General features: G+C 35.7%; 1 protein-coding gene and 2 long non-coding RNA genes across 3 annotated transcripts; all 3 read right to left on the reverse strand.

Annotated features, from left to right (window-relative positions):
* Positions 1–190: 190 nt before the first annotated feature.
* LOC148294165 (uncharacterized) lies at positions 191–1143 on the reverse strand. Its single transcript, XR_015836368.1, has 3 exons — positions 782–1143; positions 469–613; positions 191–253 (listed from the first exon to the last, which is right to left on the reverse strand). It is a non-coding gene; the product is annotated as an uncharacterized LOC148294165 (long non-coding RNA).
* Positions 1144–11193: 10050 nt separating this feature from the next.
* Positions 11194–12513, reverse strand: LOC148294166 (uncharacterized). The gene is made up of 3 exons (XR_015836795.1): positions 12083–12513; positions 11792–11833; positions 11194–11700 (listed from the first exon to the last, which is right to left on the reverse strand). It is a non-coding gene; the product is annotated as an uncharacterized LOC148294166 (long non-coding RNA).
* A 712-nt stretch (positions 12514–13225) lies between these two features.
* On the reverse strand, positions 13226–14180 carry LOC110753036 (cytosolic invertase 1-like). The gene is made up of 3 exons (XM_088254744.1): positions 14163–14180; positions 13674–13680; positions 13226–13518 (listed from the first exon to the last, which is right to left on the reverse strand). The coding sequence occupies exons 1-3, from the start codon at positions 14178–14180 to the stop codon at positions 13226–13228; spliced, it is 318 nt and encodes a 105-aa protein (XP_088110870.1).
* Between the last annotated feature and the right edge of the window lie 4311 nt (positions 14181–18491).

Raw genomic sequence — 18491 nt, forward strand, 5'->3', positions numbered from 1 at the left:
CCCCAAAACCTTATTCCTTATGTGGGATAACATAAAAAATAAATAAAATAAATCGATAAGCTAATTATAATTTCTTAGCTAATCTTGATCAAGAATAAGAAAGTTACAATAGAGAAGAGATACAACAAACATACAGAAAAAGTAGAGATAATTTGCAATAATGCACAATCGTAAAGTTGAAAAGTACTCACTGCGAGAGGCATTTCAGATATTTCATTTTCAATATAGACATCACCCATTAATTCTTCGAATCCTGAATTATGCAACAAAACTATTAAGGTGATACAACAAGACAACTTAAAAGGACGAAACTTTGACACAATCAGTATATAGCAATAAGAACCCAGATGAGTAAATCAATCATATGATGAGAAAAACACAACAAATCAACCCCATTCTTTCAACATACTGAACTTAAGTAACTCATCATCAAAACAAAATGTATAAAGATATCAGATAGCAACTTACAGTCAAAGAAGGACAATCTGCAGAACCCAGAAACAGCCTGTGGCTCAGCAGAAGCAAAGCCAATTTAATTTATAGAGGGAAGAAGAGAAGGAACAAAAATATGCAGACCCCATTTCCAAGGAAGTTTAAACTTGCTAAACATGAGCTGCCATAATTTTGAATCCCATCAATAAACATAGAAGAAAATGAAGTGAAAGAATAGACTAAAAGAAAGTGGCTGCAAAAATGTGTCTGCAATGACACAATATTGCTGGGATCAAAAGGTGGTGCATCTGATACAGTTCTTGCTCAACGAAGAAAATGGCACACGTACCTGGAAAAAATGCGACAGACCCACCCTGGCACCCAGACCCGCCTAGCGCCACCTAGCGCCGCCTAGACCCGCCTAGCGCCGCCTAGACCCGCCTAGCGAAGCCCAGACCCGCCTAGACCCGCCTAGCGAAGCCCAGACCCGCCTAGACCCTCCTAGCGCCGCCTAGACTAGCCTAGCACCGCCTAGACCGGCCTAGACCCGCCTAGCGCAGCCTAGACCCTCCTAGCGCCGCCCTAACCCTACCAGGCCGCCTAGGCCGATTTTTCAAACCTCCCGATGACAATTTGTTTGCACAGGTATATCCCGGCGAAATTTACAAGATTAGATCTCTCCCGAGAAAAGTTTGACGGCAGAAGTGAATTTCGTCGGGAGAGGTCTAATTCAACAAATATCGTCGGGATATACCTGTGCCGACCAACTTTCGTAGAGAGAGGTTTTCTCGCTTTTTTTTTTTAAAGAAAAAAATAAAAATTTGAATTTTTAACATATATAATTAGTTTCTTTACTCTTTATTTTTTTGCCAACTTCATTAGCTTAATATATGTAATTAAGTAATATCTTAGCTTGCTTAATTACCTTAATTAATAATTATGTTTTAAGTATTATTTCTTCGGTAAATATTTAAATATTTTACTCATTTCATAATTTACTTAATAAATAGTAATTAATTATTTTAAATTATTTTGTGGACTTTAAAAAAAAAAAACAGTATTTATATAAAATTAGTTTGTGGACGTTATGGCCATTCTGCGTTGGATTGCTACAATCGTCTCAACTTGTCGTATGTAGGTCGGGTGCCTACTCAACGCCTTACTGCCATGACTGATCAATAATCCTTGTCCTCCAAATTGGGTTGTGCATACTAGGGCCAAGTCTCATATCACCAATTATCTGAGTAACTTGTCTCTTTCCCTAGAATATCATGACCATGATTATGTTGATGGTGTGCTTGGTGGAACAGGTTTGCCTATCACCAATATTGGCTCCTCTAATCTTCCTCTTAACAACTCTATTTGTTCTCTTATTGATATCCTTCACTGCCCTATTGCTTCTTGTAATTTGTTGTTCGTTAATAAATTTTCACGGGATGACAACTGTTTCTTCACGTTTTATCCCAATCATTTTTTGATAAAGGATTCTCTGACAGGGAAGACTCTTTTCCGACCCATGAGTAATCTTGGTCTCTGCTCTCTCCCATCTAGCATGCCATCTCATGATCGTATTGCATATCTTGGTGTTCGTGTTTCTGGTCCTGTTTGGCATTCGCGCCTTGGTCATCTATCGTCTCCTATTTTAAAATTTTTATTGTCTGTTGATGGCACTAAGACTTGTAATAATTTTACTTCTCATTGTTATCCTTTAGGGAAAAGTGTTAAGCTATCGTTTCAGTCTTCTTTGTTTGTTACGCATGCTCCTCTTGACCTCATTCACTCTGATGTATGGAGTTCATCTAATAAATTAGTTTCCGAATTTCAATTTTATGTTCTTTTCATTGATAATTTTTCTCACTACTCGTGGATATTTCCTATGCGCTTGAAATTTGAGGTTTTCTCTTTGTTTGTTAAATTTAAGACGATTGTTGAGAATTTATTTTCTACTAAAATTAAAGCCCTTCAAACTGATGGAGGTGGTGAATATACTAGCTGTATTTTTCATAAATTTTTAGTTACTCATGGTATTGACCATCGCATTTCTTGTCCTCATCACCCTGAACAAAATGGTTTGGCAGAACGGAAACATCGTCATATTGTTGACACTGGGCTTACCTTGTTGGCCCATGCTTCCATGCCTCTTGCCTATTGGGCTGAGGCCATGCATACAATGGCGGACTTAGACTTTGGTTTATCTAGGGGCTTAAAAAAAAAATCAAACCAATATATAGCCAAACAAAAAATATTTGGGTTTAAAGTGAACTTGGTGACTGAGTTCTCCACAAAATTACAGAATAAGTTACCTTTGTGGGATCTTTATTCTTCTTTTATAACATAGGGTTTTTTTTTTTAAATATAAGCTTTGGGCTTAAAGTGTATGTATTGGATGGGCGACATTGGGGCTCCACCTAAGAAGGACCTAATTTTTTTTTTTTTAAAGTGAGTTTTGGTGGGATTATATGGCTGTAACTTTTTTGTAAGTGTGGGCAAATGCCCATAGTAGTCCTTCATTGGGTCCGCCAATGCATGCATACTGCTGTGTATTTAATCAATCATCTTCCTTATAAAGTTTTGGGTCTTCAGTCTCCATATCAAATTCTTTTTCATAAAGAACCTAACTTTGCTTTTCTTAAAAATTTTGGGTGTGTATGTTTTCCATATCTTCGGCCTTACAATACTAATAAACTTCACTTACAATCTGTTAAGTGTGTCTTTCTGGGCTACTGATTAGATCACCAAGGTTATCGTTGTTTAAACTTGACCACTAACAGAGTCTTTTTATCACGCCATGTTATTTTTGATGAACATTGCTTCCTCTTTCAAGAGACCAAGGGCTCTCATACCCCAATTTCTTCTTCCTCTGCTGCGGATTCTGCACCACCATTACAAATTTTTAGGTATATTCCCAACCAGCAGGCTGCCTCGCAGCCCCATATGGCCACCAAATTGTCACGCCTACCTCTCCCAGCCTATATTCACCCTTGCCAACCCACATATCCTTTAGCCCACCCTTATCTTCTCCTTTGCCCAATGCCACCAATACACCCACAGTTGTTGCCTCGCAAACAACCCAATACTCCCCACCTAGTTCTCTCCAAGTTTACCGTCGCAACCCACATAGGACCATCCTCACTTTTCCCTCTCATGACCCTGAACTTGTTTTACCAAGTTCTTCAAGACACTCATCACCTTCGACAACTTCTGGGGTAAGATCTTCTACTACTCATTCTATGGTGACTTGTGCTAAAACTGGTCTTCATAAGCCCAATCCTAAATATGCAAATCATGCTTTCTTGGACTTTACTAATGATATTGTTGAGCCCACTTGTTTCAGTCAGGCTAATAAATTTCAAGAATGGCGCATCGCTATGGGAGAAGAATTTAATGCTCTTCAACGAGCCGGTACTTGGGTCCTTTGTTCCTCCAAAGCCCACCTTGAATATTTTGCCAAATAAGTGAGTATGCAATTCCGATGGCTCTATTCAACGTTACAAGGCCCGTTTAGTGGCTAATGGTTTTCATAAGCAAGAAGGGTTGGATTATGGCGAGACATTTAGCCGAGTTGTGAATCATTCCACCATACATCTTATCTTAGCCTTATTTGCTTAATTTCAGTGGCCCGTTCGTAAGTTGGACGTTCAAAATGCTTTCCTCCACGACTATCTATATGAGGAGGTTTATATGTGCCAGCCCACTGGGTTCATTGACCCCCAATTTCCTAACCATGTTTGTCGTCTTAAGCATTCTCTCTATGGGCTCAAACAAGCCCCTTGGGCCTGGTTTAAATGTTTCTCCACTCATTTGGAAGATTTGGGGTTCACTGCTTCCAAGGCCGACTCTTCTTTCATCGCTTGTTGCTAGTGGACGTCGTCTTAGACTCCATGATGATGTTCCATTGGATGATCCCTCTGAGTACAAAAGTGTCATTGGTGCCTTGCAATATCTCACTCTCACATGCCCTGATATTGCCTTTGTTGTGAACCACGTTTGCCAATTTATGCACCAACCTACCTTTGCTCCTTGGGTTGCTGTCAAACATATTCTTCGCTATCTTAATGGTACTTCCACTCATGGCTTGTTCTATAAACCTGGTTCCTTGTCTTTAATTCTGATGCGGACTATGTCAAAGCCGAGTAACGCCAACTTGGTTATACAGATGCTGCGATTTCTTGGTTCCGTGCACTATTCCGTGATTTGCAACTTTCTCTTTCCTGTCCTACACTTTGGTGTGACAACATTAGCGCCATCTCCTTGGCCTCCAATCCCGTCTTCCATGTGTGTACTCGTCATGTTGAAGTCGATTATCATTATGTTCGTGGAAAAGTTGTGCGATAGGAGCTTGACATTCGTTATCTTGCTACTCATGACCAAATTGCCGACATTTTTATGAAGGGGTTGTCTTTCCACGTTTCCAGCTACTGACCTCCAAGCTTCCAGTGCGTTCCTCCCCTGGGGTTGGGGGGGTGTATTAGATGACTATTGTCCTCAGGACTCTATCTTGTATTTATGTTTCTCCCATTTGGGATTCCTCTTGGTTATCTGATTATATTGTATTCTTATCATACTTGGTATAGGACTCTATCTGTAATACTGTATAAATCAATACAATAAGCCCTCATGAAGATTGAGGCTTTGCCCCATACGTTCCAATTCTTTTAGCTAGGAACATAATTGCAAAAATGAACTATACGGCTAATGACCAAAGTTTATATTAGGAAAAACAAAACAACCCTCTTGAATGAAGCCATAAAGAAATTCTGCGGCGAAAAGAGAAGGGTAGAAAAACATTTGAGAGAGAAATCTTAAATCTTAAATCTTAAATTTTCTTTGAATGACACCATACTGTGAAAACCAAATTATGAGCTTTGAAAGCCAGTGGCGGACCCAGGATTGGAAAGCCAACTGGGCTGAACTTACATACTAAACTCATCAAAAAAGCATAACATGCCTTGCCTTTTCTCATGTTCTTAATGTGCTTGTATCGTCGGTCTCTGATTCCCAGGTATGAATGTGCAAGTCTATATCTGTGCATGTCACTATGCCTTTAAGGCTACAAGCAATGAACTAATGACTAACAGAAGTAACTTATCACAAGTAGCCAAGCCAAAACGGATCAATGTAGTATTCAGATATAGTTTATATTTCAACTTCATAGGAAAGGAAACTGATTCCCTGGTTGCATTTGATGATTCACATTGAAATCATTTCATTTATCCGTAAGTGGAAAATGCTTTTCTAAAATGCATTTATCTAGAATTGTGGTTTACTTAGTCACTTAGGTGTTGCTTGCCTCAGGCCTTTACAAAAAGCTGTTGGTTTTAGACTCTCTTGCTTTTAACCAATATAGTCTTTCTGTTTCTGTCCTTGCACTTCATGCAAGAGAGAAGCTTCAATAGTTTGACTAGGTGTCGGTACTAATCACACATTTATAAATTGCCTATGTGATTGTAGAAATGTGATGGTGGAGACGAGGATGATGGTGGTAAGACTGCTACTATAGGTGATTAGCCCAAGCAATGAGCACAAAAGGCTGGTGGTGGTGGTGAGCAAGTTAAAGTTCTGAAAATATTTTTTCTATTTTTTTTTTCTTAATGTTTGTGTTATGTTGATGTTTCCAGGTCTGAACTTGAGTCACAAAACAAGGCCAAGCATAGTGATGAGGGTGATACCTTAATTTTGTGAAGGTTTCGGTGGTGATCGGTTGTGGTTTTATATGTTTAAACCTCAGCTTTTCTTTATTGTTGGTGTATATTTTAAAAGCGTATAGCCGCACGGCTATACTGCATAAATAGAATATCTTCAAAGTATAGCCCACGGCTATACCCTTTAAATGTATCTCTCTTTTTTAATCACTTTGATTAGTTGTTAGGTTTTACTTTGTGAATATTAAAGGAAAAAAGAAAAAAGAAAAAAGAAAGATTGAATTACTATTTATTAAGTAACATAATTCATGAAGTTAATTAAAAAATTTAATACTAATTATTCACTAAATAAATAATAATTAAAATATAATTACTAGCTTAACTAATTAAATAAAACAAATATATTATTTAATTACTAACAATAAATTTTTTAATAAATTAATTAACCCAAATATCCTAAGATTTTATTTATTTTTTAAAAAAGGACCTCTCTCGACGAAATTTCGTCGGCAGAGGATCTTTCGTCGCGAAAAACCTAATCCGACAAAGTTTTGCCGGCAAAGGTCTGTGCCGACAACATTTCGTCGGGAAAGGTGTTATGTTTATTTTTTTAAAATTTTTAATTTTTGAAACATAAAATTAGTTTCTTTACTTTTTTTTTTTTGGCTAACCTCTTTAATTTAATATATGTAGTAACATCTTATCCTTTTTGAATTACTTTAATTAGTGATTATGTTTTAATTATTATTTCTTTTGTGAATATTTAAATATGTTACTTATTTCATAAATTACTCAATAAATATTCATTAATGATTTTAAATTATTTTGTGCAATTTTCAAACCATGGCAGTTATAAACCTAATTTTATTCAAATCTAAATTGAAAGGATATTTCAAAAAAAATAAAATACTTATTTTCATTTGGGTGCCTTAATTAAATTTCTCCAAAGCCTAAGAGCCCCAAGGCCCAAGTCTTTGATTAATATAATTATTATTAATCAGCGCCAAATCCAAAGCCGAGCCTATAGCCAAGCTAATTTAATGTCAAAAGCATCAAAGTAAGATTAACAGGTGAAAACTCTTAAAAATAAAAAAATAAATTTAAAAAAAAAAACCCCCAAGTGTGCCCTCTATGTGACTTGAACCCTGGACCCTAAAGTTAATAATTAAATAAAAACCAGCCCATCTAATATTAAACATTTTAATATTGTTGCTCATTATATTTACTTGAACACCACTCTCCATACTATATTGCTACTGTAACATTGCTTTCCATCTAATATTAAACATTTTAAATGAGTCCGCCCCATCACTTACTGTCTCCTATGTTCAAAATTGAAGTGTAGTTTGCTTGACATTAAGAAAATGTAAGGAAAACTTGTCTGTGTTGTTACATTGGAAGATGTAATCCAGTTTTACAATAGAAAACAATGTTTTTTAGGGGTCTAGAGGACTCAAGCCGCACTTACCAAACCATCATAGTGCTTTGTTTATAAAGACCTCTGTAGGAGTGGATTTTCGATATGGGTTGTTCACAAAGGGCACCTCAAAAGCTAAGCCAACAAAGAAATCCATATTTATATTTTTATTGTTGGTGTATATATCAAAAGCATATAGCCGCGCGGCTATACCCTTTAATATGTATCTCTCTTTTTTAATCACTTTGATTAGTAGTTAGGTTTTACTTAATGAATATTAAAGGAAAACCGAAAGATTGAATTACTATTTATTAAGTAACATAATTCATGAAGTTAATTAAATTTTTTAATATTAATTATTCACTAAATAAATAATAATTAAAATATAATTACTAACTTAACTAATAAAATAAAGCAAATATATTATTTAATTACTACCAATAAATTTTAAAAAAAATTAATTAACCCAAATATCCTAAGTTTATATTTATTTTTTTAAAAAGGACCTCTCCCGATGAAATTTCGTTGGCGCAAGTCAATACACTTCTCCTGATGAAATTTTGTCGGCAGAGGCTCTTTCATCGCGAAAAACCTAATCCGACAAAGTTTTGCCGGCATAGGTCTGTGCCAATAAAATTTCGTCGGGAAAGGTGTTATGTTTATTTTATTTTAATTTTTAATTTTTGAAATATAAAATTAGTTTCTTTACTCTTTTTTTTGGCTAACCTCTTTAATTTAATATCTGTATATATAAAGCAAAATGAAGAGAATGGTGAAACATTCAAAATACCAGAAAATGCCCTTGGTTAATGCAAATATTAAAAATTGAAATTATTAATTAAATGAGGATAATATGGTAAATTCACACTTTTTCATATTTAAAAAAATAAAATTAAAAGAAAAATCAGATAATTGATCCTATTTTTAAGGAACACAATTACCCATTCTCTTTTTTAATTCTAAAATAATTTAAAAAAATTCTAAAAAAAGCCTCTCGCAAGCGCGGAAGCGCGTGCGGAGAGGCTAGTATGTAATTAAGTAACATTTTATCTTTTTTGAATTACTTTAATTAGTAACTAGCCTCCCTGCACGCACGGAAGCGTGTGCGAGAGGCTTTTTTTTAATCACGCATGCTACGCGCAACTTACAAAGTTTCGTAAATATATTTTCGCAATTGTCTTTATAGATGTTCGTTTCAACAATTTCATATTTTAATCGTGCGTGTAATAAATCATCGTCTTAAAAGTTTTCCTTTATCGCCCGTATTTTTCTAGATGTCCATCTTAGCAGTTTCTTTTTTTTCTTTTATAGCGTGTGAACTGTTAAGATGGACATCTAGAAAACTACGGGCGATAAAGGAAAACTTTTAAGACGATGATTTCTCACACAGGCGATTAAAATATGAAATTGTTGAAACGAACATCTATAAATACAATTGCGAAAATATATTTACGAAACTTTGTAAGTCGCGCATAGCGGCCGTGATTAAAAAAAAGCCTCTCGCACACAGGGAGGCTAGTATTCAATTAATTACCCACACATTAATATTATCCAAAGCAAATCCAGCACTAATAGGAAAATCTCAAATAATTTGTGTAAAATAATATTTTCATTCTACACAACATCATAGCTTTAGATTATGTACATAAATATTCACATAATATGCACATAGGAGGAAGATATGCAACGATCAAGACCACTTGCGCCACCCGTTATATCTTTTTATCTTCTATATATATAAAGCAAAAAGCAGAGAGTGGTAAAACATTTAAAATACCAAAAAATGCCCTCGTTTAATGCAAACATTAAGAATTGAAATTATTAATTAATGAGGATAATATGGTAAATTCACACTTTTTTATATTAAAAAAAAATTAAAATTAGAAGAAAATTCAAATAATCCTATTTTTATGGAACATAACTAATTATTATATTTTTTAATTTTAAGAAATTTTAAAAAAAAATCCTCGTAGGCACGGAAGCGCGTGCAGAAAGACTAGTAACAATAATGATAATACCAACTGTACAATCACAAATTCACAAAAGATTCTTCCACCGCCACATTCTCTCATGCATTTCAATTTTCCAAAATTTTCATCTGCTCTCTGCTTCCCTCCAGCTCTATCTTCTGATATCTCAACCCTACCTACCCTTAATGGCACCCACGACAACACCTCACCCTCTCCTTGTTTTAGGCACTTCTTGCCTCAATAACTTCCAACACTGCTGCTGCCCTCAGATTCTTGTTTCCAAACTGTTGGTTTGTGATCTTTCTATGTGCAAATAATGAAATTCGAAGACTTTCTGATTCAAAGAAGCGAGGAGAAACAGAAAAGATTTGATCTTGAGGAAGAGGTGACAACAAAGTTTTTCCCTCTTTTTGTTTCCCAGCTTGGGGTTCTAAATGTTGTGATACATATTAGAAAACTTGTCAGAGAAAGTTGACACAAATCAAATGCTTATGTGTTCTGCAGGTTATGAAATTACAATCAGAGATAGATGGACAACAAACACTAAACAGGTTTCTAGATTGTGCTCTTCATGGAGCTCTGCTGTCACATCCATGCCTTTTATCATTGCTTCCACCTCAGGTATAAGAGAGAGAGAGAGAGAGAGAGAGAGAGAGAGAGAGAGAGAGAGAGAGAGAGAGAGAGTGAGTGTGTGTGTGAGCGCATGTTTGTGTGTGTGTGTGTCAGAGCGCGCATTTGTGTTTGTGTGTGATGTGTAATTAAGTGGCGGAATTGATTTTTGAGAAAAGGCTCTACAATATGCAGGTTCAGGTGCTATTTTCAGAGCTGGTAATGGTGGAAGAAGAGATTAGTAGGCTGGAAATAAAAGTTGAAGAGCTGAAATTGAGGTTGTACCAAGAGAGGGAACATACCAAAGAATGGGAAGTGCAGAGGAGGCAAGGGCAACAGAATCACTTGCTGTGCTGAGTGGGAAATCAGTCAGTGCTCAATGAAGAGAGATGTAGTAGATCCTAGAAAAATGAGGCATTGAGAAAAGAAAGAAGGATGAAGAATAGAACAGCCTCTGTGGATTCTGCATCAGATTTCCAAAGGTGGAATTTCCCAAAGTCGGATGGTAAACTGCTTATTTATCTCATATGAAGAAGAATGTGGATATCGAAACACTTTTTTTTCCCTTGGTTTCTCAATGAGATTTTCCTTTCACAGTGAATAACTCAAAACTTGGCACCACCCCTCAGAAGGCACAATCAAATAATAAAAACAGATTTGTATTTCACCTAAGCAACTCATGATTTTGGCACAAAGACAAATTAACCAGTACAAATTTCCTTTATTTATTTTTTTACATGTATGCGTACTCCTCTTCAGTAACCAATGCAGTGATGTGAACCTTCCTTGCAATTTATGCGCCTACAATAGGAAAAATGGAAAAAATTAGAAGCAAGAGAAATCGTAAAATTACACAATCTACAAATTTGAACAGCAAGAAAGAAAAAAACAGTAATTGGAATGAACTACAACAACCAAATAATGAGAGAACTTCAAAATACAACCAATCAAATTCTATGATGACGATTACCCAAATTGAAGTAAATAATTAAAGTTTCAGAATTCTAATAGTGTAACAAAAAAAGAAAATTATCGCTTTTCTTAAAAAAATAAACATTACAATCATGAAGCATGAAACTTAAACTGAAAACAGAGCAGGAAGGAAAAAATTTGCAACCAAATGTTCCTACTGTAGGAAAAGGGACTAATATGGGCCTATAATTGGAAAAATGGAAATATTAGAAGCCTTTAATGCTTTTTATACAAAGAGAAAACATATATCACACAAAAACATTACCAAATTTCATACAGCAACTCTGTACTTAAACTAACTCTTTACCCAAAAAAGGAAAAGAAAAGAAAAAGTAGAGCTATACTAATTATTTCTCCAAATCTCAAAAAAGAATCATATTAGTAATGTATAAAACTTAAATGCTTCACAGCTTTATCTCTTAATTGTTCCTCTCTGAAAAATATTGAGTTCATCCATTATGCACAACAAAATAGAACAGGATAGTATAAAGAACAAAAGTTCACAATTACAAAACTCCTTGATGCATTGAACTCCTTGCATCACTAAGTAAAACATGAGGAGACGTCTAAGATGGGTGTGAGGAAGATGGTGATGATGAGGACGTAGCTACCCTTTGCTAGTAATGTGAACTTCCTCATATCAACTTCAACAAATTTCCTATCAAATTGTTGTCACCATACAAAACTAATGTCAACTAATGAAAACAGGAATACTGGCTGAATTTATGTGCTATTGCCAAATTACATACCAAATGGATGCTTGTTAATAAACCAAAATTGAAGCTATTGGTCTGCAAAACAGATAAATAAGTTTAAACAAACAAAGGAAGGCATAGTCACCCAAAGACTCAATCTTTGGGTTCAAATACTGAAACAATTTATTCAACAGATAAAGATCATATAACTTGGATTAAATATCATCCAATTTGTTTCTTTCTTAGAAGATCTGCATTAGAAGGTCAGAGCGTTTTCAGTCAAAAGAAAAAGGAATTTCACAGAAAGTTGAAATAGAAGTAACTCAAAGAAAGCATTTTCTTCACCTAAATGCTTCTAACCCTTCAACTCCTCTGCCAAAAGAATCCCCTGAGAAAACAAAAGAAGAAGACATCAAGGCTTAATCTGGACACAACTCTAAATAAATGAATTACTAAGAAAAGCAGAGATGAAGAGGAGAGCACCCAAAAACTGCAAGCAACTAAAATGAACTGCTGATTATGAATATAACAAAGCTTCTTCAAGCAGACCCATCTAAGCTTATAATCTGCAGTGGAAAAGAGAATGAGAAGAACACCCAAGCATCCATCCCAGTACTCTTACATGGAAAAAAAATGCATAATTCAGAATTCTGTAACAGAAATTGACAAATTAAATCTAACACAAATAACATGTTGTCTAAAACTCAAACAAATTAATACAACACTCGAAAAGCAAAAATACCACTCAACATTCCAAATGTCATCAATGAATGGCACATAATAAACAAAATTATTCTACTTGTCTGACTCAATGTCAGTACACAATCAAAAACTGGAAGCACCTTGTTATTTGGAGTGTAACACCAAAAAAGTGGCCTGAAAACGGAGTCTCACTCCGTGGGTCATGATATCCAGCTTCTTTCCAGTCGGATTCTTTGTGACAATTGCCATTTTCTGAACAAGCACTTGATGTAATCACAGAAATCCAACTCAAAGGTTGCAAAGATTCATGACCAATGATGTGCGATAACTGGTATAAAACTATGAATAGCACACAATAAACAACAGAAAGAAGAAACCATGATACAATTAACACGGCTATTGCAAATTAAAAAAGAAATGAATGACCAAAACTCTGCTGCACAATTCTCTGATCCTTACAAAATCAAAATCTCATTTCTGGAGGCAAATTCCCACCATAAAAGCTTGAAATACTTAGCCAAATAATTGGTAAGCAGAACAAAGGCCATGTTGCATTACTTTCCAAAATGCCTATAGACCATTTGCTATTCAAAACCAGATATTAAGAAACTGAAAAGGAAAATGCAGGGCCTGTATATCTCAGTAGCATACTAGCAAATCATGTTAATGAATCACAAAACTGCAACTCAATCAGCTTAATCAGCTAGTTTGCCCCCAGCATTCATGGGTAAAGAGAAATCTCATATACCTGTAATGCATCATGTATGTTGCTGCCACTGGTTTGACTCAAAAGGAAGCGGAGCTGGTGAGCCTTGGCTTGGCTATCCTCTTGTCCTCTTCAAGAGGGATTAGTGAAAGATTGGCTGGGTTCTCGATCATCAGTTTAGCTACCAGATATCCTGAGATGCTCCAGGTCTGGTACTTCCCTGCTTCCTTCTCGACATATCTCCCTGCCTTGCCGTCATAGTATTCGAGCCACCCGTCTTTTGAGAGCCACTGCTCCACCTGTTCAATTGCTCTCTTAGCAGTCTGAGGCCTCCCCGTCTTGATACATGCTGCAGTAAGCAACCACAGCAGTGCTACAGGACAGATGCAACAACATTAACCAATTGTTTTAGAACAAACACATAAGTCAGAATTCTGTGAACAAGCATCAAAATATCATGAATAGCACAACCATTTGGCACACATTCCCAAATTACATTCAGAAATGTATCCCACAACATTTACATACCCGAAGACTTCAATTGGAAAAGTGGTTACAATCAGCAAATAAAGATGTTTAAAATAAAAGATACTATGTCAGGTAAGTAGTGCTTGTAGACTAGTTTACTAAATAAAAACAATAACTAGCCTACTCACATAAAGTGGGTACTAATGTTCATGAAATGTAATTGAAAGGTCTCAGTCAAATAGAACTAGCACTAGGCTTCAAGTAGAAAAATAGAACTGCAAATTGTAATATCAAGCAAATAGACATAGGGAACATTATCCGAAAGATTTACAAATCAACGGAAACTAACAAAACCAGCCTTGAGCCACCGATATTTAAGAAAAAACCTTTATACTTTAATGGTGAAAATGACTACTGGAGGTGCTAAAATGAATAAACATAGCACGTAACAGATACAAATCAAAACAAGACATGAACAAAAAGAACAGAAAAGATAAAGGTGCTAATGCAAATAGCACATTGTGATAACACCATCTCCATGAGACTTACTTGGCCAAGAGCCACCATTGTGATAACTCCATGAAACTTCTCTGGGTTATCTGTTGTTGTTCGGAAATCTTCTTACAAGTTAAATCCTTGAACACACTCACTCATATTGTTAATATTACGGAAAAAATGGCCTAAGCGGGCGCTAGGCGGGCTAGGCTGGGGCTAGGCGGGGGCTAGGCGGGCTAGGCGGGCTAGGCGGTTGCTAGGCGGTCACTAGGTGGGCGCTAGGTGGTCTAGGCGGTCGCTAGGCGGGCGCTAAGCGGTCTAGGCGGTTGCTAGGCGGGCGCTAGGCGGGCTAGGCGGGCGCTAGGATCATCAATGGTGAAAAAGTTGAAACGCGGTGTATTGGTAGGGAAAATAGGAGGGCTTTGTAGCACACCACCACCAATTTGGATACTTGACGAGTGTTACTATCAGCAAAACAACAACAAACCCTGCTCTGAATTTGTCCCACAACTCTTCAGAATTTCATCCAGTTTTGGTATCAGACGATAATTCTTCGGAATATTACGACGATGATGACAATGACGAAGAAGATGGTGGTGGCTGGGAGCTTAGTACAGTTTAAAATATTCTGTTTAAATAGTATAGCCGATCGGCTATACTTTTAACATATTCTATTTACATCGTATATCCGACCGGCTATACGTTTAGAATATTCGGTTTATATCGTATAGTCCAGCCGGCTATACTCTTTAACACATTCCATTTGTAGAGTCCAGCCGACCGGCTATACTGTTAGATATTATATTTATAGAGTACTGCCGCGCAGCAAAATCTATTTATATAGTATAGCCGGACGGCTATACCCGGCTATACTTTTAACATATTTTATTTCATTATCCTCGTCGTAATATTCTAATTACTAACAATAAATTTTTTTAAAAATTAATTAACCCAAATATCCTAATATTAAATTAATTTTTTTAAAAAGGACCTCTCCCGACGAAATTTCGTCGGCAGAGGATCTTTCGTCGCGAAAAACTTAATCCGACAAAGTTTTGCCGGCATAGGTCTGTCCCGACGAAATTTCGTCAGGAAAGGTGTTATGTTTATTTTATTTAAATTTTTAATTTTTGAAATATAAAAGTAGTTTCTTTACTTCTCTTTTTTTTGGCTAACCTCTTTAATTTAATATATGTAATTAAGTAACATCTTATCCTTTTTGAATTACTTTAATTAGTAATTATGTTTTAATTATTATTTCTTTTGTGAATATTTAAATATGTTAGTTATTTCACAAATTACTCAATAAATATTCATTAATTATTTTAAATTATTTTGTGCAATTTTCAAACCATGGCAGTTATGAACCTAATTTTATTTGAATTTAAATTGAAAGGATATTTCAAAAAAAAAAATTACTTATTTTCATTTGGGTGCCTTAATTAAGTTTCTCCGAAGCCCATCATTTTCACAAGGAAACTCACACTAAATTGTAAACAAAGACTGCATCCCTTGGAGAATGAAGAGCTACATGAAGCACTGATCTATTTTCTGTGCTGTTTATCATATCTCATCTCTATACAAGAAATCGGAGGGTATCGGTTATTAGTGGCAATCTACAAGCAGGAGGAACCCTATGAGGGGTTCATGAAATGCATATTTACTTGAGTTAAACATTACAGTCAATTTGATGAAAATTAAATTGCTTAATGTCTCAAAGGAGAATACATCTTCAAGCATCTACTTTTGCCTGCCGCTGCAGATGCATAACTTACGCTGATGTCCCTCATAGTTTTGCACTGACTCGATTGCTCATATCGGAGAAAATTGATCTTTATGGTCGTTGAACAGTTCTTCAACATCTGAATCCATTGAAATATGATTGAAAGGGATGAAGTTAACTGAAGAGCTGGAGTCAAACTCATGAGCAATGAAAAAGAACCATTTTGCACTCTAGGCAAACTATAAGTTTAATTCTTCAAAAAATGACCCTCACATTTTTCCTCTCAACCTGATTTGATGTCTCCAATATGTCAATATGAAATAGAAATAACAAGGATATCTTTAGAACCTTCGTCCTCATCAACTCAATAAATAGCAGCACCGTCAAAATCGAAAAGAAAAAAGTACATAAATTCATAATTACCAACGGATAATGAAAAATTGTTAATTAAATTTAGTGATAATCTGAATGTTTAATCAACTAAAGGCAAGAGAACAAAGGAAATTTCCATATTGTAAGATTAGTGCTGACTGCTACCCTTCCATATGCTTTGCAACTGCATCAGGCCTGAAATTGTTACGCTCAATCATGAGAAAGAGAGAGGGGCAGGCAGATATTCAAAACTTACATTTTATCCGACAAAATCAATGATTAACTACAAAGACATAATAAACCTTCACCCCATCATACCATCTTGACGACTAAATTATTCAATTATAAAATTACTAAGCTATTCCAAAAATGATTCATTCCCACCCACTCCCAAGCTCATACACGTTTATTTAAATTAACCCAGAGATTATTAAGCAAAAATCCTGAACTGAAACAACGTGTTCATATACTTGAAGAAGTGCTAGCAGTGCACTAACCCAAGAGAAGATGAAATCCATTCCCTAAGGGTTCAAACGTTCAACATAGTTTCAGCTGTTGTAAAGGTCTTCGAAACTACCACAACTGCAAATATCAGAAATGGAATACTGCCACTCTTTATGGGCCATGTTAGTGGATTTTTACAGAATGCATCTAATCCCTTAACCCAACTTCCAAGACTACAACCAAATATTTACACAGAGAATGCATCTAACATAGTCTCTAAATATGGGCTATGTTTCTTCAACCACCACAAATACAACAAAACACACAGACTACATATTGCTTTCAAAAATAAAAAGACAAAGAATATTTGAAAGCATATGCAAAAGCATGCCATGTCCTAAAATCATATGTGCCGTATCAAATACAAAATGCTTCTCTACATTTCTTTAACAGATGAATGCATCCCTCCTTCAAGAACTATGCCACTGAAATAAACTCATGAACACAGACAATCTCATTGTTCCAATCAGGTAGGTCCTAAAATGAAGGAGCTAAAAGAAAGCTAATCCGCAATGTTTGACAGCAGTAGTGGGAAATCACTTCAAAAGCCTCAAGACATGGATTCATACCATTGGCATCTTACCGGCTCTTATATAGAGAACTAGAAAATAATCACTTAAAAATTGATACGTAAGTACTTACAAACAGTTTCCTTCCCCTTGCTGTTCCGATAGCCTCTGGATCTGCACAATGTAATCAAACCAGTGAACACTACCCAAAGTTTATTCCAAAGAAAGTTTAATCATTTTCACAAGGAAACTCACACTAAATAGTAAGCAAGACTGCGAAATAGAGTTATAAATTGAAAAAATGGAAAGAATCATCTAAACCTGTTTGAAGAGGACCTAAGAAGCTGCCACCGATACCAACAGCTATATTATCTTGCATCTCTCTGGGAGTTTTTGATTTACTCTTTTTGCCCATCTTATGGATCCAAAAGCTGCATTTCACCCAGATTACATTACTGAGAATTGACAAAATGTATTTGCAAAGATGCCAGACCTGCCAGGAAAAAAGAAATCTGAAAAAAAAAACGCCATTCAAGTTTTCGAAAAATCGGCCGCCTAGGCAGGCTAGGCGGTTCCCCCTTTTTTCAGAAAAAAATAAACAAAAAAATAGTATAGCCGCGAGGCTATACTATACTTAAGTTTCATAATTGCAATAGGCCCGCCAGGGAAAAATAAATTTGGAAAAAAAACGCCATTCAAGTTTTTGAAAATCGGCTGGCTAGGCGGGCTAGGCGGGTCTTTTTTTTTTATATATTTTTTTATTTAGTATAGCCGCTCGGCTATACTATACTTAAGTTTCGATTTGCAATTCTGTCTGAAGGTACTCTATCTTTCAGAAAAAGGAAAATAAATAATTCAATATGAGGTCTCTCAATTCTGAAACTGATTTATAGTTTTTCTCTGCCTATGCACTGGGAGCATATAAGCATGGGAATATCTAATATTTAAGTTTCAGATTTCGCCTTTCAAATGTTTTGGTAGCTTCTCATTATATCAAGGCTGGTCTACACAAATGGAGGTGATGCCATTTTGGTGTTAGCATCAAATGGCATTCATTTTCTCTGGAAATGGCCACAGGACCTTAATTCTAGTGGAGTGGTAAAGAATGACATGCTTTATAATTCCTTCCTATTAGATTTCTCCTCTCTTTCCTTTCGAATTGAAACCGAAGTGACAGTTGGTCATTTGATTTTGATGATATTGATTGAACGCAGGCAAATCCCAAGGTTCACCCTAATTTATGGAAACCAAGGAGTGGCTTAGAGCTGATGAACA

Source organism: Prunus avium, chromosome 6 (assembly GCF_965620075.1).
Source record: "Prunus avium chromosome 6, drPruAviu1.hap1.1, whole genome shotgun sequence".
In the NCBI taxonomy this organism is placed as follows: Eukaryota; Viridiplantae; Streptophyta; class Magnoliopsida; order Rosales; family Rosaceae; genus Prunus; species Prunus avium.